The 26802-nt window shown below is 34.2% G+C and overlaps 3 protein-coding genes across 3 annotated transcripts in view; all 3 read left to right on the top strand.

Moving 5' to 3' along the window:
- Positions 1–26802, top strand: part of LOC142354324 (uncharacterized) — a 498674-nt gene that overhangs the window by 261208 nt on the left and 210664 nt on the right. The gene's annotated exons all lie outside the window — the stretch shown is intronic.
- Positions 1–26802, top strand: part of LOC142354323 (nicotinamidase-like) — a 496312-nt gene that overhangs the window by 261202 nt on the left and 208308 nt on the right. The gene's annotated exons all lie outside the window — the stretch shown is intronic.
- On the top strand, positions 13282–26713 carry LOC142354338 (myeloblastin-like). The gene is made up of 4 exons (XM_075406610.1): positions 13282–13622; positions 25029–25119; positions 25732–25927; positions 26238–26713. Exons 1-4 carry the CDS (start codon positions 13331–13333, stop codon positions 26550–26552), a joined length of 894 nt encoding a protein of 297 aa, XP_075262725.1. The 5' UTR covers positions 13282–13330; the 3' UTR covers positions 26553–26713.

Below are 26802 nucleotides of genomic sequence, written 5' to 3'. Positions count from 1 at the left end.
AATTTTAAATAACAAATTAATTTCAAATAACAATATGCTCTACGATTGAGGACTCACGGAATGGAATAGACATTTTGTAGAAATCAACATTAATAATCAGCAACTTATTACAAAACAATAGATAATATAAAAAAGGAAAAAATAAAAATAACACTAAACAGGTAAAGCACAATTACTACTATTACGAAACAGGAAAACACTAAAACGACTACGAAATAAAAAATAATGAGTTCAACAAAAACAACATAAACATACAGGAAAAGAATAACTTCCTCTTTACAAATCGGAATAACTTCCTCTTTTTAAACGAGTAACGCGCTAATACCGAATAAGTACAAAATAATAATCCAGGTCAAAGACAAGAACACATATCACTGTTGCCAGAACTAATTGACACTGTTGGCAACATCGTTAGCCTACAAGAACTATTTAACACAAACGTCAAATATTAGCCAAATGATGATATAACTATGTGTAACATTTCAGTATGAATAGTGTAATAATCCAGTAAGAATAGTGTAAAATTCCATTAGTTGTAACAATACATGTGTTGTAACCTACATGTAACAACCCAGACAATAACAATCCAGGGTGAGATGACTCAATACATGAAATATATACAAATACAATTTAGTTCAAATTTCATTATTCGTCGGTCAAATGACCGTCGGCTAACTAAACACTTCATAATGACATTTTAACAAAATATACGTCATAACCCCAACCTACGTCATAATTCAAACCTACGTCTTAAGCAAAGACGGATGTTAAAAAGACGGACAACATAGTCCTCATTAGTAACAACATACCTCATTAGTAAACGAACAAAACATTAAAAAAGAAAAAAGGGATTAAAACAACCATCTTCATTAGTACGATGAAGAGACTTGAAGAACAAAGTACCGGGACAAACGGCTCCCAGGCAGACGCAATTAGTAACAAGCTACAAATGTCAACCCAATTAACATTTTCCACCATCACCAGATGGTGATTAACAAAATAAATCTAACACAGATCAATTATGTGTTGAAGTAGACATTTCAACACAACACCAACCTTCAACGCATACTTACGTTGCAAACAGAAAGACTAATTAACAGATTGCACTACTTGCAACATTTGCACCATTTACACCATTTCTGCACCATTTAAAAAATTAACGAACCTCTAGCTCATTAGCACTAAACTTTCAAAGGATTTACAAAAGCGAGAAGATGGAGCCACCATCTTCATTGAACACTATCATTGAACACCATCAATAAAAAACCTACTTGAAACAAATTACAACCTTTAGGATAATTTACCTAATTGGTATTGGTAACTACCTAATTGGTATCTTACCAACCAGCAAAACGATAACGTCAGTAACCAATCAGACATGCCAATTACTTTCAAACATACCAATTACAAGAAGAACACCGTAACAAAAAAGCCAAAAAAAATCTACAAAAGACACTTATTCATCAAAGGACAACAATCCAAAATACTAATTACGACCAGAAAACTAGTAAAATTGGCAACTTCAAGAACCAAGAAAGAAAAACGGAAGATATGTAAATGTCACCAACATTGTAGAGAGCCCCAAACATTTGAGTAAAAACCACAACTCCGATTTTGTCTTGTCACAACCTCTCACAACCAACCAATCACAACCTCTCTCGAATCAGAAAAATTTTCTCATTTTCAGCTAAGCTGATAAGAAAAGCTAAAACTAACTAAAACCCTGTTTCTAATTCAACACAACATCTTAAAATTCAGAATTCAAATTCAACAAAATTTCATTGTCGACTCTCAATTGTAGAGACAATTTCTTGACTCATAAACATTTCATAAACAATTTCTTGCCTCATTCTTCAACAGAATAAAAATTTCAACCGCTTCTTCCAAAAATCTAATTCTCAGTAATTCCTGAAATCATTCGGAGTAAATTTGTATCAACTGTTTTAAAATTTCTCTCACATCCTTACCAACTTTCTACCGAAAACAATTCGACATAACAGGTAAAACTGAATTACCTTAATTTCATATCAGAAAGACTTATACATCATTATAGTCACCATCATAATGAAACACCACCTATGTTTTCAGTTTCAGAATTTTTGAATTCATTTAGTAAAAATCAACTTGTCATCAGAATATCAGTCCAAATAGACGATTTTATTGAACTTGACCACCCATCTGGCAGTCATATACATTTTGACGACGATAGCGTTCAATTAACAAATTGCAAAGTATCACCTCAAAATTATCTCTTTATCATAGAAGGAATAACAAAAACTGAACAAGAGATAAAACTCTTTTGGGGAGAAAAACATTTTGATTTACTCAAGTACACAGCACCGTGTACTGAAACAATCACAAAATTTGAAGTACGGAAACAACAGATTAACACTAAAGAGTGTGTCAACTTAAACGAGTTACACACAGTTTTTCTCGTAGTTTTAAAAAAGGAAGCTTTAAACCTTATTGACGACAGAACAAAAAAGTAACAACTGTAATGATATCACTCATTGTCATAGTCATATATCACGTATCACTTCAGCTCTCACAAAATTTGATAATGCGACACCGTTAAGTGTCAGTTACAACAGTAAATAACTGTCACTTTTCAGTGAAGTATTGTATCCAATTTAGACTAATAATCACACTAATATACACAAACACATAAAACAAATAAAATAGTTTCAAAAACTGATTTCACAGAAGCATTAATAGCAACCTACTTACTATTACCTAAAGTCATATTTTTCTTAACTATTTTTCTTGTACCGTGTATAGTAGTAATTTCAACGTATCTAGCTATAGTAACCATAACTGAAATCGTACGAAACCTTAGAGTTGTCTACGCGAGCCCACCAGTACAATAAAAATACCTCATGCATGAAATACACTCTGATATATTCCACATATGTAAATCTAATATAGATATTATAGAACTAGAAATATTTGAAATTATAAAAAATCGCAATTATAATTTACATTTTCATACGAATGTGTTTAAAACTAATAGAATACTTTCTATATCCATAAAAATTGATCCTATCCCTGATATTGAAGAATCCATCTACTACACCCTACACTCACAAAAATTCTATTTACAAATAGGATTTCCAGAAAACTCTCAATTATACGGTAAGGTCATAATATACCAATTAAATCTCAGACTAGACTACAACGAAATTTGGATATCAAACCTAGGAGCACAAACACATACACCAGGACAAGAATTAACACCACTCATTATTTTGCAACCACCATTCATTAACATCCCAACCCACGGACCTGACTCAGGAGCATAACAAATAGCCCGCAAAAATTGCGTCATCAAGCAATAATCAAAGTAACAATCACCCAGAAAGACCACACCATAACGAAGTCACAGATCTAACAAATATTCCAACTTCACCAGAAATAGATGATACACTAAATCCAGATAATGAAAACCCGTATACTGTATGACGGGAACGACCGGAAAGAAGAGAACTTTTAAGAGCACGACGTTGATCGTCATTATCATTCCCTACACAAGACTCAACATTAGTATCATATGGCTCAACAGATATAGAATCTAATATAATAAGACCTTTAGAAACAGGACACTCAGAACCACCAAGTAGAACAGGAACACCTACATTGCACAATTTTAGTCTCAGTTCACCAAGTGAACACTCAAGTGCTATTACAGACCATACACCAACACCATCCGAACTAAGAGCAAATCCTTTCTTACCACCAACATTTTCACAAAGACAAGACTTCAATTTTGTTCAAGAACACTTCCGAGTACAACCATTACAGTCACCTAATAGTTCACTTTGGTCAGCAACATCACCATAATCCACAAGTACAAGTACAACACCATTGAGAACAAATCAAACATCATCATCAAATACATCAGTATGCTAACCAAGAGTCGAAATCCCAAACACCTTGAAACCCCCGAGAAATACAGCATTATCCCCATCATCATTCATATCCGATATTAGATTACCCTCAAGCCATCCAGGACGAATTCGATCTACCCCCATACTTAATTGTAACCCCCCAACTCAAAGTAGAACAAATGAACATACATATCTCTTCCCATTAGACCACAAAACTTGGAATCCACCCCCGCCATTATACGGACCTACCAACCTTGGTGATACACTTACTAATTGGTCAAGAAATAGACTTACAAATACTTTAAATCTCACACATCGCCAACGCAACGCAGCTTTTAACGTTCTCGCAACACCATCTCTCGAACTTGAATTTAACACAACGATAAAATATAACACTATTTTTAATCATCCATTTCACGCTACAACACCATCTATAGTAACAACCACAATCCCAGCACCTTTCATCTGCATTGAATATATATACAAACTTGCTAGATATACAAAACAAAATTTAGGGTTTGCAACATTTTACAATCCACATACCGGTCTATCATACACATGTCGATTCAACTGAAAGCTATTATTCTCATATTATTATTGATAATAATATACATATAAATGAAAGTAGAAACAAAAATACAAATGGAACAAAGACTAAAAAATGAAGCTCGACAACGCATTAGAGACCGTATCAACAAAAAAATGGAAACACAAATCCAACATTTTAAAAATAAAAACAAAACAAGAAATGACAAAACCATTAATAATTACCCTACATTTAATCAACAAATATATGATAACCTTCAACACTATGTATTTCACCACAATCATACCAACACTTATCCAAAATACCTCAACAATACTAAAATAGAAGAATTAAATAACACTAAAAACTATTCAGACTACGAAGCTATGTGGGAAATAGCTATCGACAAATGGACACGAAATTGGAATTTCTATAGAGAACGATTAACAGATAGTATACTGAATAAGTTCAATATGAACAATAAAAGACAAAAAAGACAAACACAAATAGACTTTGTAGAATTAACTGGACAAAATATTAACCGCTCCGCAACCGAACCACAAGATATATTCATAGAACACTATGATTGTGATGCAGAAGAAATCACAAATGTCGAATACTACGAACTAAACAAAATTAGTACATGTAAATTCAAACCATTAGATCTCGATATGACAAAAACAGAAGTACAATTATTATCAAAAGCACAAGCAGTAGAAATAAAAGCATACGCAGTTGCAGCAACTATTAAAGAACGCGTAGAATGGTGTTCACAACACACCGACTACATTAGAGCAAGCAGACCAAGTTATTACGTATCAGATGCACAAAGAACAAAAATATTAGATGCGGACGAAGTTCGAAACGAACTCGCTAGAGTAAACCTACTCAAAAACACAAGATATAAACCAACAAGATATAATATATCATTCAACTATATCGCAAATCCACCACTTCAGAAAAAGATCGAAGAAATGCAAGCTCGAATACAATTCGATATGAAAACCCCATTAGTACCGCCATACGGACGAATAGTTTATGACTACACAAATCCCATGTGGATACCAAGCGCAATAAAAAATGCACAATCCAATTATATGAAAGGACCACGAAAACAGAACAGAATAGATATATTAGATTGGACACTAGAAATACGTGAAGCATCACTAATACTAAACCTCGATAACGAAGAAATATTATATATGGGAACAAAACTATCCTGCGATCTCCGCAAAGGAGAATGCCTCCCAACACCATTAACAAAAGCAACAATAGTATGGCAACCACAAACCCATTGTCAACTATTTGAACTAATTAGATTTGATGCATTCATGGTGAAATACCAAGATAGGTATTGGATAGAAACAAACGCTGAATGGACAACAGTCCAACAACCTGACATAACACAAAAAATAAAAATGAACAAAACAGACACAATCGCAACTAGATTCGAAGTATTCCCACTCATCGAACGCGAGTGCGGCTCACACCAAACATTACACAAAACTGAATATGATGATATATACATCATCTACGAATACGGATTCGATATGCATACCGGACAAAAAGTAACAAGAAAGAAAGATAAATTTGACGACGAAAAATCGAAAAATTTATCCGAATAAAACCAGAACAAATAATATCAGAACGTACACGATATGAAGACGAAGATAACAAACAGTACTACTATGGTTTTGTAAACGAAAACACACATTTGAACATGAAAATGGATCTTTACATGAGTAACATTTTCTCACGAATAAGTCTAAAAGCTATTGAATTCTATTCACAAATATGCGAACGAACTAGAAACCTTAGACAATTAACATTAACACAAGTACAAAAGAACACTCCACTATTAGGATATATCCTCACTGGAGACCGATCAATATTCGTTAACCAAGAAGGAGTAAATGTGATGAAAATGTACAAATGCGCGAAAAAATCATCACCTCTATATGTACCGCAAACACGCGAATGTTATGACAAAATACCAATTCTATACAAAAACAGAGTACAATACGTACACCAATTAACACGACAAACATACTTATTTTGCAAAGAAAGTCCCATGTTCACATAGTAACTTTGACCAGTTAATATCAATAGATAAAGAAGGAACAGCAAAGTAAAGAGTCACACCATACCCTGTAAAGGTTGAGACAATACTAAACACTATTTCACTTGAAGAAATAGTACTAGACAACATGTTTAGTAAAGCAAGTTTGATAGAAAGTGGTATATACAGTAGAGAACAATTAATTCAAGAGCGAAAAAGAGATCTACTACACGAATACATGCGAGACCGCGAAAAACCATTACAGGAAGCTACATCAGCAAACGCACAAAAATTGCTAGAACTTGAACAACTCGGATTACTCTAAACATACAAAAATTATGAACAATCACTAAAATGGTTAAAAGATCTAAATATTAATGGGTATAACTTCCAAATCGACCAACATAGTGTAAAGTACATCTTAGAAAAAATGGCAATCATATACGCCATGATTAGCATGATACTATTTTTAACAAATCTTATAACAAAATTCTACAACGCTTTTGCAATTCATAAAGCAATTGGCAAACAAGCTAGTATTGCAAAAATACTTTTAACAGGAATATTTGGTATCTTCTCACAGACACTAACACAACTAGTAGCACAGATTCAAGAAGAAGAAACTAGTCACGATAGTGACGAGAACTATTCACACTATACCAAACATAATAAACCACTGAAGAACATTTTTCGCCGACACTCTTCAGATATAACACATATAAAAGATCACAACGACAACGATAAACCATCACAAGTTTATATTGACACTAATTATAAACACTATAATTCAACTATTCGCAGAACAGATAAGGGACTACAGTTACGAACAATAGATTCACCACCGAAGAAACAAAAACCACCATTGCCAGAACGAAAATACAAACAAGAACCATTAAAAATTGAACCATTAGTAACAATAACTGAAAACAAACTACCCATACTACCACCACAACTCATCACTCCACCACCTGCATATCAATGTTTGGGAAGTAATGTATCTTTTAATACACCTCAAACAACAACACTTCCTACACCTCACACAACATCAGTTCCTACACAACATATCACACCCATCCCTAGCGCGCCTAACATACAACAACAATCATCCACATTCCAGGGAATTTCATATGAACCTCCTTTAGGTATTAGTAAAACAACACCATATGAAATCCCGCGACCATCATCTACATCAACAAACCAACAAAACCTCATACCATCAGTAAAGCTAATAGAAATACAAAACCGCCCACCTATAGATTTCAATCAGTTGAAACTAGCAGCTAATAGAATGCATAACCGCAGTCATAGCTTAGACATTCTGAAAAATGATGACCAACCACATACGAATGAATTCACATATTTTGACAATCATTCGGCAGATACATATGAAGTATAAATTTGCACTCAACCACGAACAACGAACATGTTTTATACTATTTCAAAGACATTTTTTTATTACTAGACATTCTCTTACTTATCTAAAGTTAAATACTATCCACTAACTACCCATATTTTTTCGTATTTTTCTACATTTATACTTAACACACCTGGTATATTCGACAGATATATGTAAAAATACATGTAAATCTCCTACTACCTACAATATAACATACATATATAAGTAACACAATGGCACTAAACTACATATCAATGTACGAATAAGAATGGACATTGCATTCATAAACCATAATACCGACAACTGAATAATAATAACTGTATAACAGATAATAACAAAGATACCACTGATAACAAGTGTGTCTCTGAAAAACTGAATGAACAACGTTTCATGTATATACCTGTAACAATCAATTGTAACTAATACAAAGCTAAGAATATGTAACAAATTGAATTCCCTTTCAGCAAACAAGAAACGATATGGCACACAAAATGGACTATGAGCCCGAGACTCCATACCGAGCAGATTCGCCCCTCAGCTACGACGTTGAGGAAGGAGAACTAAGTTCCGGATCAGGACGTTCGAGTCCATGAACAATTCGAGATAACGCCTCTGAATGTAGCACGCAAACACACGACCGTTTCGACAACCCACACAACAGGATAACAACTATGAGAGTCGAAGTGGAATGTGCCACTTCCGATCAACACACACAAATAGGATTGAACCAACCAGCACCCAAAGAGATTGCACAGGTTATAAAAGAACAAGTTACTAGGAAAAAACAAACAGAAAACAAACGTAATCAAGCTGCCTTTTCTAATAGAACAAATACAAACGTAACAGAACAAGGAACCAGTACTAACATACACAGTTACCAGAATAACAGACCACGTAACGATAGCACGCCAAATACAGTATACCACTCGCCACCACTACCTAACTATCCACCACCAGTACGACCACCTCCATCTAACGATAACGAACACGAATTACCGCAATATCACGTTCAACAACGTATATCACATAGATATCCATCACATATAAGTTCGAACAATTTACGCTTCCCGTACGCCGTAACGCCCCGAAGCAACAGTAGGAAATCATTTTTCCACCAATCTACTAACGAACAATCCCCTACAGCAACAGTAATGGAAACAATATGGTTTCAGGACAAAGATCCCCGAACATTGAATAACCCACATAACAGCAACTATAACCCATTGTTAAGTTATCGTAATTGGTTTGAAATGCCATTCGTTTCACGGGACTATAACTTTGTAATGGCACCGTTACACAACGTAAAAGACCGGGTCTCTGAATTTTTTCCACCATTACCTTCTGAGAACACGAATACAGTTAAACGTAGTACCAAAAATATGGGACGAGATAAATACCATCAAACAGCGTATCCAATTTTGAAACAATTTTACAGTCTCACAGAACGTTTTTTATACGACTACGACTATGAATTTAGAATACCTATAACATGTACATTTGATAATCTCGTAGCAAAGGAATCACAAGACCTTTCCGCTTACAGCGTTTTTGACCACCAGATTTTTCAACTTAGCTTCAACTTCCTACATCCGACACCAAAGGATGTCCAGAACAATTATTATAGAGTAAATGAAACGAAGCCAGTTCACAACTTAATATACTATACGTTTTTACTTGACAAGAACAAGAACACTACAAAGAGTTATATACACATAAACGATCAACTAACTTCACCCTATTTTCTTAATTACGGATACAGACTCAAAAGGGAATACACAATTGGAAAACTCCGTAACTTCGGCCCTGTAAAGAACTACTATATCTTCCAACCTAAGGAAGCGCCCGAATGACCGCTCATCGTACCTATAGAAGCCTTAGAACCGTGTGAAGAATATCACACTTACCATTTGGAAGGCAGCGTAACAAACAGAGCAGTCCTGAACAGAATACACTTTAACAATGAACGCAAGACTTCAGATATCGAGAAAGAAATACGAAACTCGGTAAAAGCATCAATAACAGAAGTGTCACTAGATGAAATAAATGATCTCGTGGCATATTTTCTTTCATAGTATGATCACTTCATCAAAGAATATCAACAATATAGGGATCGAACAAATCACCCTAAACAAACAGAGAAACTCTAATAAAGACTATTCTGTAACAATCTTCAATGTCGTAACAGATTTCGTAATATTCAGAACAATATCATTGTAACACTGTCATAAATACTTCTTGCTATACATCTAACTATAGATGTTTCTCTGCATATTTCACGTGCAATAAATATTTTATAAATGCTAGTAACAAAACCCATTTTGCAAACAATCCTTAAATGTGATTGAACCCCATTTGTACTAGTATGACACTTAATGTGTAATAAAATCTGTAAAACATAAAATTTTTTTTACTTCATCTTTAATCCCCTATTCTTAGTTACTTGTATACATGTATATATGCAAAGTTTTCCATAGTTAGATATATGCAATTTTGTAAATAAAAAGAAAACAAAAATAGAACAAGGTATTAGTAATAAGTGGAATGAGTAACACAGTGTATAATAACACACTATAATAATGTATACTCACACACATGCACAATTCAATACTAACATAGATTACATGCTAACTCACCAACTAACAACATGAGTCACAACATGAAAATCCTGTTACAATAATTACTTAATTTAACATGCAATACATGTAGAATCTTCCAACACAGAACATAACATATTGTATACAAAGTATTTAACAAATAGTTACCAATACTTTCCTGACGAGTATAACAAATGGTAAAACAGACAAAATATTAAGACTGTTCAAAATTCGAAATTTTTATATTTCAAAATGATACTTTACGACATACTATGCAATCACATGTAATACACCAGTAACAACTAACATCTATATTTGTAACAAATCCTCTGATTTCTTTTCCTTGAAAAGGAAAAAAGGCATTATTTGGAAGACTGTATCGTATCCAGCGAACCTTTTTACAAAATGATGAAATAACCGTTAATGGGAATCAGCAAATGGGACATTTTTGCGTATATCCATTATAAAGAAAGTAAGCGAGATCTGTAACCTTCAAGAAATTTACAGATACAACAAACGCGAAAACTAACATTGAACAATAGTTACTCCACAATAGTAGAAGTATGACAAAACAATTCGTCAGAACTAATAGCATCAGAATAACTCCTGATTTCAGGAGACATCAAGTGTGATAATACATGTTCATCTTCAGTAACATTATATAAATGGCCAAAAAATTCACATATCAGTAACCATTTCCATGATTGTAAACAGAAACTTCGATTACCAAATAAACTCACTACCCTCAATTCCTTCGTCGAATTACATGATTACAATTTCGAAAAACTCTTCCAACCGGAAGGGATACTACGTATTATACGTATTAACACAGAACACTTATTAAACACTTTAACAACTAACAATATTAACCAGGTAAGTCAGGTAAGTCACCGGACATCAGGAGCGCCACAACACATCGACACTGGAGCTGCCCAAAGGATCTTCACCCATTGGACGTGGTACTGGAATAGGTACTTTTGTCGTTGTTGATGTTCGTTTTTTGCTTTGTGGACAACCTATGTCTAGGACTTTACCCTTTGACGAAACCGATCAAAAAGCAACACACTCAAAAAAGAAAGAAAAAACCTTCAGAGATATATAAAGAGAAATTGACTCATAGTACAGAAGACTTTCAAAAAACTCTAAAATCCGGAAAGATGGAGTCAGTGTTGAATTCCAACAAAAGGATTTAGAGACTTTACTTATGTTAATAAATATAAACTAAAATACTCAACCCTGATTGGTTAAAATTATGGAAATACTTTTCTTTTTTATGTTTAACTGTTTACCCGTTGGTAACACAACACGCTACCCCTTTAGTCGGTACCAGTCATACCTGATATAATAATAAAGTATATTTCTCTCTCTCTACTCCGCTCTTGTTTTAGTATTGAGATATACGTTAGACTTTAGCATTTCGGCCGGTGCACTGTCTACTGAAGCTCAGATAGAAGAGTAACAGACTAGAGATCTAGAACTTTAGTTAGTCAGGTAAGCCTTAAGATTTGACTATATTCTTGAGACACCATAAGACAGAAGTAGAGTAACCTCTCAAGGTAACCCTACCTCAGCACACGTCTTACATGATGTTCTTATGCTCTCAAATGTGAGCCATTCTAATGTTCTATCTATTTCTTCAAGATTTCACCTCTCTAGCCAAGTATATGTTGAACATTTATAGCTTCTTGTCAAGCTAATCTTAAGCACAGTGTAGATCATGTTCGTCTCTCTCTCTCTCTCTCTCTTTCTCTCTACTTTCTAGCATTACGGCTGTTGAATTGATCTGATCAGGCCGCTTAGGAAAATTCGCTTTCCTACTGATATGAAACAAAATATCAATTTGACTTTGAACTTTTTAAGACATAAAAATCTAGAAACAGTTCAGCTGACGAAAAGGCAAAGTATACAACTGAATCGAGCAGTACCACTTATTCGAATAAATCGAACAACTGTCAACATAACTAGTTCTATATCTATAGAACTCACAAAAAATTAAAAGACCTAGAAAAAATCCTCAACGGCCAATTGAAAAATTATTAATGATGAAACTTCGAATGGTATAAATTATATCGTGGAGTTGCTCGGGGTACGCTATTTGTTACCTTTTTCTTTGAAATTGTGAACATTAAACTTTTTATATGGACAGTCGTTACTCTATTTCGAATACATAATCACAGTCCTGAATACAGTCGGCAAACAAATAGTGAACATCTCAAAGGTATACGATTGGTTGATTTTTGAAAAAGCTGATTTGTATCTGAACGCCTATAAAATTGGGCATCAGTTTGTCAAGGAAGAATAGTTGCAATATCAAGATTGGGCTATTCGTTTTCTCTTAAAAACTGATTATTCCATGGTATCATGTTCGTTCCTTTGGAAGGCTCTAGAGTTGTTTATTTTTGAGAAATTAGGCAATCAAAAAATGAAGCCAGCTGCGGAACCAAGAGAACTCATCGAGCGCACAAGAAAACGAAGTCAAAAATAACAAAATTGATGAAGGACATATTCTTCATTACTAATTACACTCAGCAGAAATGCAAAAATTTTTTGTTAAAAGGAGTGTTTTTTCGAACAAGAAAAAGAAACTTTACTTGCAAGTTTTATTGAACGCTTTTTTCCGCAGGAAGTGTTTTTTTCCTTTGTGTGGATAATTTGATTATTTATCGGGTTGCAGAAGGTCATGTTTGAATTATTCTTCAGCCAATAACTGAATTAGTTCACATTTCAATCGAAAAGCAGCAACAATAACTTTGTTTACTTATTCATCGTCCCAGTTGTTGATGTTTGTTCATATTTGATTCAACTCCTAGATCCAAGTTTACTTAAAACAACCTTGAAGTCCCAAAATCACAAAATGAAATCATCTTTCAAATGATGGCTGCCTTCAAAGTTATAAACCAATATTGGTTAATTTCCATCACCTTAATTTGTTCAAAAATTCTACCAATTTCAAGTGAAACATTTCACACTCGTTTAAGTCCGAGCTACTTTTCACAGAAATTGGGAAAAATTGGGACAAAATTAATTATAAATGGAATTGACAGTCATTACAGATCGTTTTTTGCGCGAGTCCAGCATTTGACAACTCCTGGTTTCTGTGGAGCTGCTATTTTGGACTCAAGATTTCTGATTACATCCGCAAATTGCGTCCATTCAGTTAAACGTAAGTTTGCAACTCAAATTTAATACCAATTTCTGTGTAATTTAAGGAGCCTTTGAACTTATTTGAAGACTTTAAACAAAATTAACATTTCAAAGGTTAAATTTAACGTTGCTTACTGAAAGAGTTATTCAGATTTATATTATTAGCACTTATCAAGAAATGTATTACCTGACTAGGATTTTACGTGCTTATGAAATTGAGTTACTGAGTTAATGGAATCTAGAACTTGAAAATTGAACATTCTTATTGAAAAACTTACACAACTTGACTACAATCTGTTTTTTTTGTGGAGTGCAAGTGGAGTGCAGTTTATTTAATTGGGTCTACGGAGGCTAGCCGAAGTGCTCAATATCAGTCCCCCGGTGAGATCGTACCTATTCTGTGTTCAATTTTCCAGGGTGGTCTACCTGTGAAGGCTCAGTCTGTCCCCCCCAAGTTTTCTGGGGCGGTTTGCCTGTGAAAACAATCGAAAACTACACCTATTTTTTATGCACCAGTCAGAAATGGGAAAACAGAAAGGCACTAAAACAAGTAACAACGCCTCTGAAAATTTTCCTTGCGGCTCCTGCAAATTGAATTGCAAAAATTACTGCATTAACTGCTTTAAATGCAATTTATGGTTTCACGTTGCATGTATAGATTTGTCGCATGAAAACTTCGTGGCATTGGACAAGATAAATGGTGCTTTTTGGGCCTGCGTGGCCTGTAGAGCAAAGGTCATAGGTCACCAAAACAATGAAACAGAAAGTTTGCATAATTTCCAACAGAGCGTTGCTGGAATAAGAGACGACTTGCAAAAAGAGATTACTGAATTTAAAAGTGAAATGCTCAACAACATAGAAGAAATTAAATTGACGCTTAAAAATTCACGATACGAGAATGAACGTCAAAAGATTACTGAGAAGTTAAGAGTGAATGCTGATCTAACTAGTCAATCAGAGCGAGAAAATAAAATCATAGTTTTCGGAGTACCAGAAAAAACAAACGATACATTAGTGACCGTATTGGACAGAATCAGTCATGACAAAAAATCAGTTGAAGAACCTGCTCGAAAAGTTGGAATCCAGACATTAAATATTGAAGATATTTTTCGTCTGGGTAAATTTAGCTCAACCCAAACTCGTCCGCGACCGCTGGTTGTAAAATTTTCAAACACTTGGAATTGCAGAATCATGATGATGTCAAATTCAAAATTGAAGGCCGACAATCAAACCGTTTTTATCGAAAAATGAGTGGGAAAAAGAAAAACGAGCTCTAGAGTATCGATTTAAACTTGCTCAAAACATGAATACCAACCGTTCAGACATTAAAATTAGATCAGCTAGGCTGTTTTTCAGGAACAAAATGATTGACACAAACTTATCTATAGAAGAAAATAGTCGCCTACTAACGAACTCTCCTGATTTCAGTTGACTACAATCAAGTAAAATTTTGCGTGTACTATCATTGAATTGTCGTTCATTATTAAGTATGGATAGACGAAAGATGTTGGATATCCTCCTAAAAACTATTAATCCCGATATTGTTTGCCTCACAGAAACCTGGTTAAACCCAATTATTGAAAACCAAGAAGTCTTAATTAGTCAATCTTATTCAGTCCAGTCGCGATCAGATAGAAAACATGGGCCTCACGGGGGCGTCTTACTAGCACACCGAAACACCTTATCATGCAAGATGGAGGTTTTGCGAACAAATTCAGATTTCATTTGTTGTTGCTTATACATTTTCAAGGAGGTTACAATCGTTATTATCACCATTTATAATCCCCAGCTGACAGCAAATATAGAATCAGTGCAAATTTGTTCTGCAAAACCATTCAAGAGATTGTCAGAGATGTCCAAGATCAAAGGTCGATTGAATCCTGTACTTTCTTTTTGAATGGTGATATTAACTTCACTCACACAGATTGGCTTACTTTAAGTAGTAATTGTTCATACGAAAAAACAGTTTTGAACGATTTCAAAAAACTAAATATGTCATCACTGCAATCTCATGCAAGCTCGCTGGACATTTTTCTGAGTAACAATGCTAATTTGTGTAGCGAAATATTAGAGGAGAAATCGTTCTCAGATCACAAGTATTTGTTAGCTGAAATTTCGATTGAATATGCTGAGCAAGAACCCTTGCCTAAAATGAAACGTTTAAATATTGGCAAAGCTAATTGGAAGGAATTTACGATCAATTTTAATTTTCCAATGTCTTCATTTGACTCAGTTGATAATATTGTCGACTCCTTTTACCATAAATTAGAAGTAGCGTCTTCTATTGCAATTCCACTCAAAACATCTAGAAGAACGAATGCACCTTTTTACATGTCCTCTAACAGTATCCATTTAGAAAATAAACTCAGAACAGCTTTAAAAAATGCACAAAACGCAGAGAAAATTTCACGACTTAGAGAAGAACTATCCATTTCTCTAAATAATGACAAGAAAAATTTCGTTGAAAAAAGCAAGGTCTGGTCAACAAACGATGCATATAAATTGATGAGACAAATAACAAAACAACCAGCTCTTCCAGAGAAAATGGTGTACATGGAAAAAGAAGTCTTTGGGTACAAGAGCATTGCAGATTGTTTTAACAATTATTTCGCTTCTGTTTTTGTTCAAGACGAAACTGAAGTTGTTATTCCATTTAATCAAAGTCCAGAAATATTTCTTGATGACATTCAGTTTAGCAAAGCGGCTATGAGCGAGGAAGTCAAAAACATACGTAGTGGTGCTAACTCTTCTGATGGAATCAGCCCAAAATTTCTGAAATCTGCTTTACCGTACATTTCGAATCAACTTTTGTTTATCCTCAGTTGCTGTGTTAGCAAAAGTGAGTTTCCCAGTTTGTGGAAAAAAGTGCATGTACGACCCCATTTAAAAAGCGGTAGCAAATTAGATATCAAAAACTACCGACCGATTGCCATGCTTAGCTCCTTGTCACTACTATTTGAGCGTATGGTGTATAAACAGTTCTCAATCTTTCTGCAACAAAAGCTTTGCGTAGAGCAACATGGTTTTAGGGAAAATCGTTCAACCATCACTCAATTACTTGTCTACTGCAACAGGTTGTATGAGTTACTTGAAGCCAACAAAATGCCAATGACAGTGTATCTAGACATAGCAAAAGCCTTTGACACCATCAATTATAACATCATACTTGTAAAATTATGTCGAATGGGATTTGATAGTGCTTTCTTCAGGTTTTTTGCGTCATATTTAACAGATCGACAACAGAGAGTTGTAATATCTTGCGGAAAATCGGACTTTCGACCGATCACCAGCGGTGGGCCTCAAGGGTCAATTTTCACTGTGTTTCTTTTTTCCGTTTATATAAATGACCTACCCGAAATAATTGTCAATGAGTGCTTTTTATACGCGGATGACACAAAAATTGTCAGCACTGTAGACAATAAAATGCAGCTGGAAAAAGATATTGAAAATGCTATTGTGTGGAGCAAGGAGAATCGGTTAAACGTCAATTTCGATAAATTTAAAAACGTGCAATTTTCCTTACGTAAAAATCAAAACAAGCAAATTTTGCGTCTTCCCAGCCATAGAAACATCCCACAGGAAATACACTTCAAAGACCTGGGCATATATTTTTCCGAAAATTTGTCATGGGACTATCATTTAAGTTTTGTTCTACGAAAAGCCTATCAGAAGCTTGCTTATCTAAAGAGATCAATTCCAAGTGAAACAAAATTGTCAGTTAAATGCAACCTAGTCAAAACTTACATTATATCAATCTTGTTTTATGGATCAAATGTTTGGTTTGCCAGTAAAACTATCGTCAGGCAAATGGAAAGGCTTCAGAGAAAAAGTTTAAAATGGATACAATCAAACAGTCATTTTACTGATAAAGAATACAATGATTGTCTTCGATCAGTAAATTTACTTCCGATCACATATCAAATTGTCTTTTTGGATCTCGTAGTTTTGAACAGAATTTTGACAAGAAAACTTCCACTTGAGGCAGAGCAATTTTGGCAAATAAGGAATGGACATCCGAAAACACGATCAAACGAGAAAATATTTGTATACTCAAACGAAAGTAATTGCCAGCGTTGCCGATCAAATTTTTTCCAACGAGTTACAAACTTCAAAAGCTACAACGAAGAATTTTAATTACAAATTGTACCCATATGGATGGACAGTGTTTGAGGGAAACCAAATTCAAGCCCCGTTAGGGACGTACTAAGCTTGGTGCAACCAAGTTTAGTTAAATTCATTATTATTATTATTATTATTATTATTATTATTATAAATGATTTTGAACGAAAGAAATTTAAACTTTCAGTTTTTCCACGATAGCAACACCCTAGTTGAGAAGACCGAACAAAAACGACAAAAATCTGTATGGAATCTTCGAGTGGGTTTCGAACGTAAGAAAAATTCGGTGTGGTCGGGTCGTTTTTGGACTAGAGAGATTCTGCATTGTTTCAAAACGGAATATTTCTAACTTTCTCGACTAGGGCATTGCAGTAAAAAAAAATCGTTAAAATTCTAATAGGATCTAGGACGAGGAGGAGGACGAGCAGATTAAATTCCAACTCAACTTATGCTGAGTTTAAAAATCGAGCGAAATAGTTTCATATTCAGTTACAAACATTAGCATTAGGCCATTGTTACATGAATATCGAGCAGGTTTTTCAAAAAAAAACTCTCAACTAGGAAAAGCAGAGTACACGTATAACCTTACTGCCATTAAAAAGACAGTTAAACAAACTTTAATGTTTAGACAGACTTGTAAAACCTTGCAGAAGAGATGAAACAACTGCTAAAAATCTCTTTTTTTACTTTTTGAAAATTTGCTATCTATGAGAAGAGACAACGTATCATATTATAAATAATTTTGACGTTTGAGCTTTGAATAATGCAATAGAAGTAAAATATTTCTCAAAAGTGTGCAGCGTATTACTGCTACAACTCATTTCAAGTTTTTCATTGATTGAGTGCCGCATCATGTTTGGTGTGTCATCTCGTTTAATGGAAATAATACAAACAATCACTTTATATCTTTAAATGTTGAAATTCGAACATATGAAAACTTTGATGCGCTCTTGAGAAACAGAGAGCCAAATTTTATAGAATCAGTGAGACTGCTCCAATTTTTTGGATGAAATTATGTTTTAAGCACAAAATCAAAGGAATTGATGATTAATTTATTCACAATTGATCAAAAATAAGAATTTCTGTCCAGCAGTAATTTTTTTAAATTTTTATGTAAACAAGGCGGCTCGTTAATGTGAGTTCGCACATGATGTTCCGACCCGAGCTCATCTACATTTTTGACTAAATTGTCAACCAAATGAAGAGATAACAAAAATAGATGTTTGAGTTTAAAACAATCGTTACACAACCCATCTACTAATTGAATTACATAATGCCATGACTCATTATAACCCCAACGTGATCTGACATTAAAGAGATTACGCGACAAATAAAACAAACAACAAAATTAGCAAAAACAAAAATTTCACGGCAAAAACAGAATATCTAAAATTAAAAGCACCTAGTTACAACGTCAAAAAGCAGTCAGATAAAATCTTAACTACACAAATTTACATTTTCTGACTATAAAGTAGATGGTGAGTTTTCTTAATGAGACTGGGTAACAAGCCGACAAAAAAGAACGTACAGTGAGGCGAAACTTTTAAATTAATCAACATTTTTTACACCAAGAAATTTCAAAAATCTTAAAAATCATTGGTCTTTAACTAAATAATCCATGAAAAATTACTAAAAAGATATTACAAAACCAAAAAGGACCTGTCCTTGGTTAGACTAGGCCGTAGAAACGAACACAAAAAAATCAAAAAATTACAAATGATTTGCGAAAACACAAACTATTGCTACCATTAAAATCATTAGCTATCATGTGAATACTGTATTTTTATTTCAATTGTTAATTCTGCTAACTCGGCTGCAGGATTTAAACAGATAGATTAAATAAGTTTACTTGAGCCACATTTTATAACCATTGGGATCTGTTATTACGCGATTGTTCTGAAAGAAGAGAAAAAAACACAAAAATTGCGGCCACTCAAAAAACGTTCAGATAAACGCATGTTTTCCAACAAACAAAAATTAGTGAAAAATAATATCAACAGATATGTTACATCTTGAAATACAAGAAATTGGATGGGACCTCTCATTGATGAAAATAAGTTACAACTTGACAAAAAGAACAACAAAAACTGAAAAGTTGGAAAAATATTTCAAAATGTTGATCGTAAACTTTAAGACTATTCGCTATAAATTGACTGCTTCGGGTAACATCAATCATTCAATCCTTAATGACAAGCGTGTGAGACCTGTGACCATTTTATGGCTACCTAAGGAACAAAAACAGCAAATTCAAGAAAAAATTGAGCGAGAAAAGTGTCGAAGGCATTTAAAAAAAAATGAACTTTTCACTAAAAACTTTTCTTTTCTCTATTATTTTTTAAGATAAACGGGATTTTACTTTTTTATCAATATAATTTCAAAAAATCAACAAATGTAAACAAATACATTAGAACGACGAAATTTTCGAGAATACGAAATTTTCGATAAATTTTCGTATTATCAACGCCATTAAACTCGTTAGCTTTCAACGGAAGCCAGTAAATACGCTAAATTATGCCTCGATGGGACAACAAGTTTGTTTGCCAACCATTTTTCAACAATAAGATCTTACAACAAGTTATTGACTATGGAAACAACAACAGAAACAGGCAAAAACCAAAAATTCAGTAGAAAATTGCCAGAAGAAAATGTCGAAGCAAATCAACTCGTAAGCTCTTCTCTGAAAACTTTATCTATTGTCCGTTGAGCGTCTTCCCTAAACCAATGGGGACTATCAGCAGTAGGTTGATGTGATAAGATTTCAAACGGATCCAAAAATAAAATAAAAGTACCCGAAAATTAAAAAAAAAATAAGAAATCTCGTGGCATTGAAGTATTAAAACTAATAGTTGGAAGATAAAAACTCTAACCAGATTAATTTTGATTGCAGAAGAAAGAAAAAGGATTCTGTTATTCTGTTAGTACTGACATTGACCAAGACTTCAAGAAAAAATTTTAGGATTGGTTAATATTCAAAAAAAAATTTCGAATAATTATTTTTAAACTCTGAACAGCCGTTAAGCCCAAAATCTTTCAACAGAGCTCAATAACGGCGCTCAGACATAACCAGATGGGAGACAAAGGTTGTTTGTCATGCGTAGATAAATAACAAAATATCACAATAAGTCTTATGACGGTGAAAGAAATAACAAAATTAGGCAAAAACAAAAATTCAGTATAAAAGTGCGAGAAGAAAGAGTCGAAGCCAATTAAACCTTTAGCTTTCCCTCGAAAGATTTATCTGTGAGGCACTGAACGTCCTCTCTAAGCCAATGGGGCTAGAATTTTTTCTTGATAATGTGTAGAATTTTTGGATAATGTAATAAGAGTTCAAAACTAACCAATAATTTAAAAATATCCAAAAAAATTAAAAAAAAAAGAATTGAAATCTTGTGTCATTGAAGTCATATAACCAAAAGTTAGAAGATAAAACCGCTAACCCGATTATTTTAGTTGCAATAGAAAGCAAGTGGGTCCTGTAAATACTGACATTGACTAACAGTTAACCAAAAAGTTTAAGACTTGTTAGTGTTCAAAAAAATTTTTTAAATATTATTTTTGAATTTTTAACAGCCATTAATTTCAATAGCTTTCAACGGAAATCAATAAATACGCTCAATAATGTCCCCATGGAAGTACAGTTATGTTGGTCATGCATAGGTAATCAAAAAGATATCACAATAAGTCTTATGACTATTAAAACAACAACAAAAACAGGCAAAAACCGAAAATTCAAAAGAAAAGTGCCAGAAGAAGGTGTCGAAGCCATTTAAACCTTAAATTTTTCTATGAAGTTTTTATTTGTGATCCACTGAACATCGTCTGTAAGCCAATGGGAGATATCGACACTTGGATAATGTGATAAGAATTCAAAAGTAACCAATAAGACAAAAATATCCAAAATTTTTTAAAATTTTTTTGAAATCTTGTGTCATTGAAGTCATATAACCAATAGTTAGAAGATAAAATCGCTAACCAGATTAAATTTGGTTGCAGTAGGAGGGAGGAGGCTGCTGTCATCCCTGTACTGACTTACAGTTCACGATAATAGGTTTATGACTCTTTAAGGTTATTTTTTAGTCTTAACAGCCATTAGCTGTCCCTTCAAAAACTAGATATGCTCACTTAAAGCTCAATATGGAACAAATTACACTGTTAGAATCGATGTCAGTAAAAACATGAGCAATTCCTTGAAAACGATGTTTTTTGTTCATTGGGCTACATTTGAATGTAAAGGAGGTTTGTCATTAATAGAACCTCAATATAAAAAGTGATTTGTCTCTAGGTGACTTGAAAAAGCAAAAAAGAGAAAAGTTTTATTAAAAAGGACCTCTCAAATAGAATTCGATTTTTTTGATAGTGAACTTCCCTATGAGACCAGAACTAGCATTTTTTTATCGCCTTTAGTCTATTAGGAACACCAAATTTGTCCACTTTTGGCGTGAAATTTATTTTTGAAATACTAAATTAATAGAAAATATTTTAATTTTGAGAAAAATTACACTAAAAGTGAACAAATATCCCGTGTTCACACAAAATTTCAATCGTCGATAACTTCTCGAAAAAAACGAAAATCAAAAAAATCTTTTTAATTTTGAATTCTACGCTGGACCAGCTTTTTAATGATACCACTCACATTTCTCTACGACGAATATATCGATCGGCCAAAATTGACTGAACAAAAAAACCCCGTTTGAGTATATAGTTCCTCCCCCCCCCCCCACAAGTGGGGTCGGAACAATAACCAAAAGGATTTTTTTTCATCAGAAGAACGCAAAGAGTCCTACATATTTATTTTGTCAGTAAATTGTGAAGTGATTGAAAAAGTTTGAATAGTATATTGCGTTGAGTGCATGAAAAAGCAAGAAAACTTAAAATTCTGAATATATTTAGTTTGTTTTTGCTGAAAGAATCAAAACAAAGAAAATGTTTCGTCAGCAATCGAATAATGTTTTAAGTAACTTTCAGTGATACCCTTGTATATGTTTGCGTGCAAAATATCAATAAAAGCCAGGGTAGCTTGAAGTTCCTAATCCTTAATGAATTTTGTTGGTTGGAACAATAACTCGAAAAAAAAGTCAAGATGAAAGAATGAACATAACAGGATTCGTTGGCAAGGGTTGAAATAGAGCGTACACGATTTTTAAAAAAATTGGTCAGGTGCGCTAGTCAATAAAAATTTATCAAATATAACAGTTGGTGACCAAATATAGGCTTCCAATGTGTTATATAAGATAAGTGTTTATGACTCAAAGCAACATTATTCTCTCTTTGCGGATATAATTTTACAAAAGTGAAATAACAACTTGTAACAATTTATAGCAAAAAGTTGTATCCAGAGCGGATATTCATATTGCTCTCACTGATTAGTTTTTAGGGCAGAAGAAATTGATAAACTGTTTTTTAATAAAATCGACAATATTTTTTGAATCATTAGAGAATATTAAAATAAGACCTTATAAGAACAAAATGGTCTTTTTGTTGATGTCCATCAAGTATATGTGCATGATGTGTCTAATTTTGCTGCAAAGTGAGCATGAGGGAAATAATATATGGAAAATGGAAATCATAATTTAACCATGATCTCGAAATTTTTAGGGAAACCGTTCCTGTTGTGTTTACAAAAGTTGAAAACTGATAATAGTTTTGCCTAAGATTTTTTTCCAATCCAGATTGATGTTTTTTGTGATAATCTTTTCAACTGGCATTTTGCTCACAGTTGAAACATATGGATCATAGTCGTTCAAAATGTGTTAGATTTCTTGTTACAATACATAATCAGGTCGCTCTCGATCTCCATCTGTTTAGCAGAGGTAGTAGACTGAATATGTACCTACCATTTAGCCTGAGCATTTTTGTATATACTCACTAGAGCCTTAGAGGAAGGCTCCCAAGTCATGAAGATCGGAGAATAAGTGAATAGCCCTGGGGGCATTTCTTTGAGGAGTTGAATCCCATGCGCCTCAAGTCTCCTTTATCTTGCAGTGGTGAGAGCGTACCTTAGGGCACCTCTGTAGGGTCCAGTCTAATTGTAAACCTCTTGAGACTTTTGATATAAATTTCTGAATCTGAGAACATTCAATTTCAATGTAGTTCCTTGCCTGCGTCGAATTTCCTCCTCCCTGAATACCCCCAAACTGATATAAGAGTAGGGGGTAATTGTCTATGGGGGGTAAAACGATGTGAGATTAGGGGACTAATGAGGGAGTTTTGAGATTTTAGATCCCCTTCAAAAAATAAGGGGTGAGATAAGGGGGGCTATGGGGGTAATGGGGAGTATGTAGGTTGGAATTGTAGATTTTTACCCCCCCCCAATAAAAAAGTAGGGAGGTAATTTTAGGGGGGTAAAACGATGTAAAATAAAGGGGGTAATGAGGGTAATGGGAATAAAATCAAATAGATGGACCGTCAAGAATTGGGCAAGTATTGACGGTTTAGAAGCTAAGTAGAACAGGCGGAAGGTACAGAGGATGTGGGTTCAAGACTGTCAGTCTTCGAGTATGGGAGGCTAAAACAAAGTAAGATTAGGGCCTCCGAGCGGGATAATTACCCCCTACTCTTGCATCCTTTTACCCCCAAAATTAACCCCATTATCCCCACTCTTGCATCGAATTACCCCCCAAGATGATGTTGAGGGGAGTTGACGGGAATTGGCTAAAATTGCCTCCAATTACCCCCCTAATCTTACATATTTTTGGGGTAAAAACTCGACACGAGGGAGCTTGCATAACCTAAGTAAAAGTATCAATACTTTCTTTTTCTAACATTGATCGAATTCACATAAGCAATCTCTAAGATAGATAGTTTAACCCGTACAGTACAGTATCAAAAATTTTACAATGTTCCTTCAATAGTTCCACTAATCCTTTAAATTGTTCCAAAATGTATAGTGGCAATATTCCAGAAATGTTGAGCAGTTTATAACTTGAAAAAATAATTCTGTTCTCCTTCAACTTAACGGCGAAAACTGATCAGAAAACCAATCAAATGTCATCTCCAGTCACAATGTGAAGTCTGTTGATTTTCATGACTAATGATTGAGGAATTGCATTAAATTGATGACTTAATCAAAAATGACTATGAAACTGAAGCTAGGATCAACAACAACGAGTGTAGCAAATCATTTTTTTGTTTAGAAACTATTAAAAATAATCTATGTAACATAACAAAACTATTATTTTTCAGCATATTGAAAAAATTGTTTTCTGTTCATTTCTGCGTTCCTACATTTAACGATGTCGATGGACTATTCAATAATCAATTACCAATAACTGTTATTAAAACAATTGATGAGAAGTTGTTGTTTTAGCACAAGATATTCACATTGAGATCGGAGATTTCTCCCTTCAGGATGTTCAGATGACCATTTATGATGTACAAGACATCTTCATTGCCCCAGGGTAACATATTAATTAGTTTTATCATATCACCTGACAGTCATGTGAATTTGTTCACCAATTACATTACGTGCACAATGTCCGAAAAGCCAATTTCAATAAATTTTGCATTTTCTGGAGAGTGCCCAGTTTTCACAATTGTCATGCCATTTTCAACGATGGAAATAGAGTTACGCAAAAGGTGGAATCAAGTAACCTATATTGTGTAAAGTTTTTAAAATCGCATTTAATTTTTAAAAAAATCCAGGCAATTAAAGTGATTCATCTTGAAATTAAAACTTGGAAAAAATAATCGAGAACAAAGGAACGATTCACGATGTTCAACCAGAGTTTTAAAGTGCCGCAGAGCCAGAATTTCCTGTATACATAGCCACAAGCTGACTTCTATGATCTTCCGGCATTTAAAGTTCGCAACTTGTTATGTTACGTGTCTCTGCAGAAATCACTTCAAAATTTTGGTTGAAAATCAGGAATAGTTACGTTATACTCAATTAACTCCAGTTTTTTTTCAGTGCATTCATTATATTCACTTTCTCTATTCAAAACAATTGACCTAAGAAGAATCACTTTAACTGAATAACAGCACAAGGAAAATTTTGCGATTTTGTTTGACAGATTTAACTTGAACAACACCCCAATTAACGACCTGGCCATGATCAAAACTGAAGAGCCAATCCCAGACGCCCATCAGATCTCCATCGGAATTTGTGATGAAGAGGACTATGACATGATCAACTACCAGAAGAGTGTGTTTGGGTGCTGCGGAATGGGCTCTACAAATAAAGACCCCTTCATCAAACTCATCCCTCAGGTAAACAAGGATGTTGATGATCCTTAGACCAGCAAAACCCAATAATTACCCGACTGGTTGTACGGTGCAAATTTTATATGGTTTAATTTTGAGGCTTTGGGGCCTTTTGTGGTCGACATTGACATTATCTCTTCACATATTTGCACTTTATCTAAAATTCTGAACCTAAACCTAAATCCTGACAGTGGTCTTATAATAGGGCAAAGTTCGACCGATACTCTGATCAAGTTACGCTGAAGTAAGAAAGTCTGGACAAAAGTCGAACTAAATTGAAAGTGCAGTTCGCTAATGTTGAGTTGTTTTCTTGCAGGTGTTGAAAGAAATGCACTTCCGAGGGACTCCGATGGACGAATCGAACCCTGAAAGGTTTTTGCCCTGTCGCGAAGACAACATTTGCACCCGACCAATGATAGATGGGGGAAGTATATGCAACCTGGACCATGGAGGACCCTTGTACAAATTCAGATGCGGGTCTTTTGAACCGGAATGTCTGTATGGGGTCGCCAGTTATTCAAAGAGGAAAGCGGACAGACATTTCCAAACGTGCAATACCGGCAGTTTCTTCACAAACTTGATGTATTTCCACGAGTGGATTGCTTTGACATTCTTGCAGAACTCATTTTGAAATGATTTACCTCTTTAATCACTCTAATTCTACTCTAGTTTACCCCAATTTTACTTCTTCTGATACCAAAGCTGGGAAGATAAAATTTGCACTCAAAGGTTCTTGTGCAGCCAGTTTTTATAACATTTTTCACATAAAATGATGAGTTGTAAAATCAGAACGTCTGCGGATTATGTGGTTTGAGGTTCTTTTAATATGAGGTTTTTTAGGCTTAATCTTTGCTTAGTAACATCGTAAGAACACTTGACTG

This window comes from Convolutriloba macropyga, chromosome 15 (genome assembly GCF_964194025.1).
Source record: "Convolutriloba macropyga chromosome 15, txConMacr16.3, whole genome shotgun sequence".
In the NCBI taxonomy this organism is placed as follows: Eukaryota; Metazoa; Xenacoelomorpha; order Acoela; family Convolutidae; genus Convolutriloba; species Convolutriloba macropyga.
Note: the sequence above shows the minus strand (reverse complement) of the source record. Positions and strands in the feature narration are given on the sequence as shown.

Bases quoted from the DNA above. Each gene is read 5' to 3' on its own strand.
- LOC142354338 (XM_075406610.1), top strand. From the start codon at position 13,331: ATGATGGCTGCCTTCAAAGTTATAAACCAATATTGGTTAATTTCCATC. The intron at 25,120-25,731 runs GTAACATATTAA...TTTGTTTGACAG, and splicing joins GACATCTTCATTGCCCCAGG to ATTTAACTTGAACAACACCC. The intron at 25,928-26,237 runs GTAAACAAGGAT...GTTTTCTTGCAG, and splicing joins TCATCAAACTCATCCCTCAG to GTGTTGAAAGAAATGCACTT.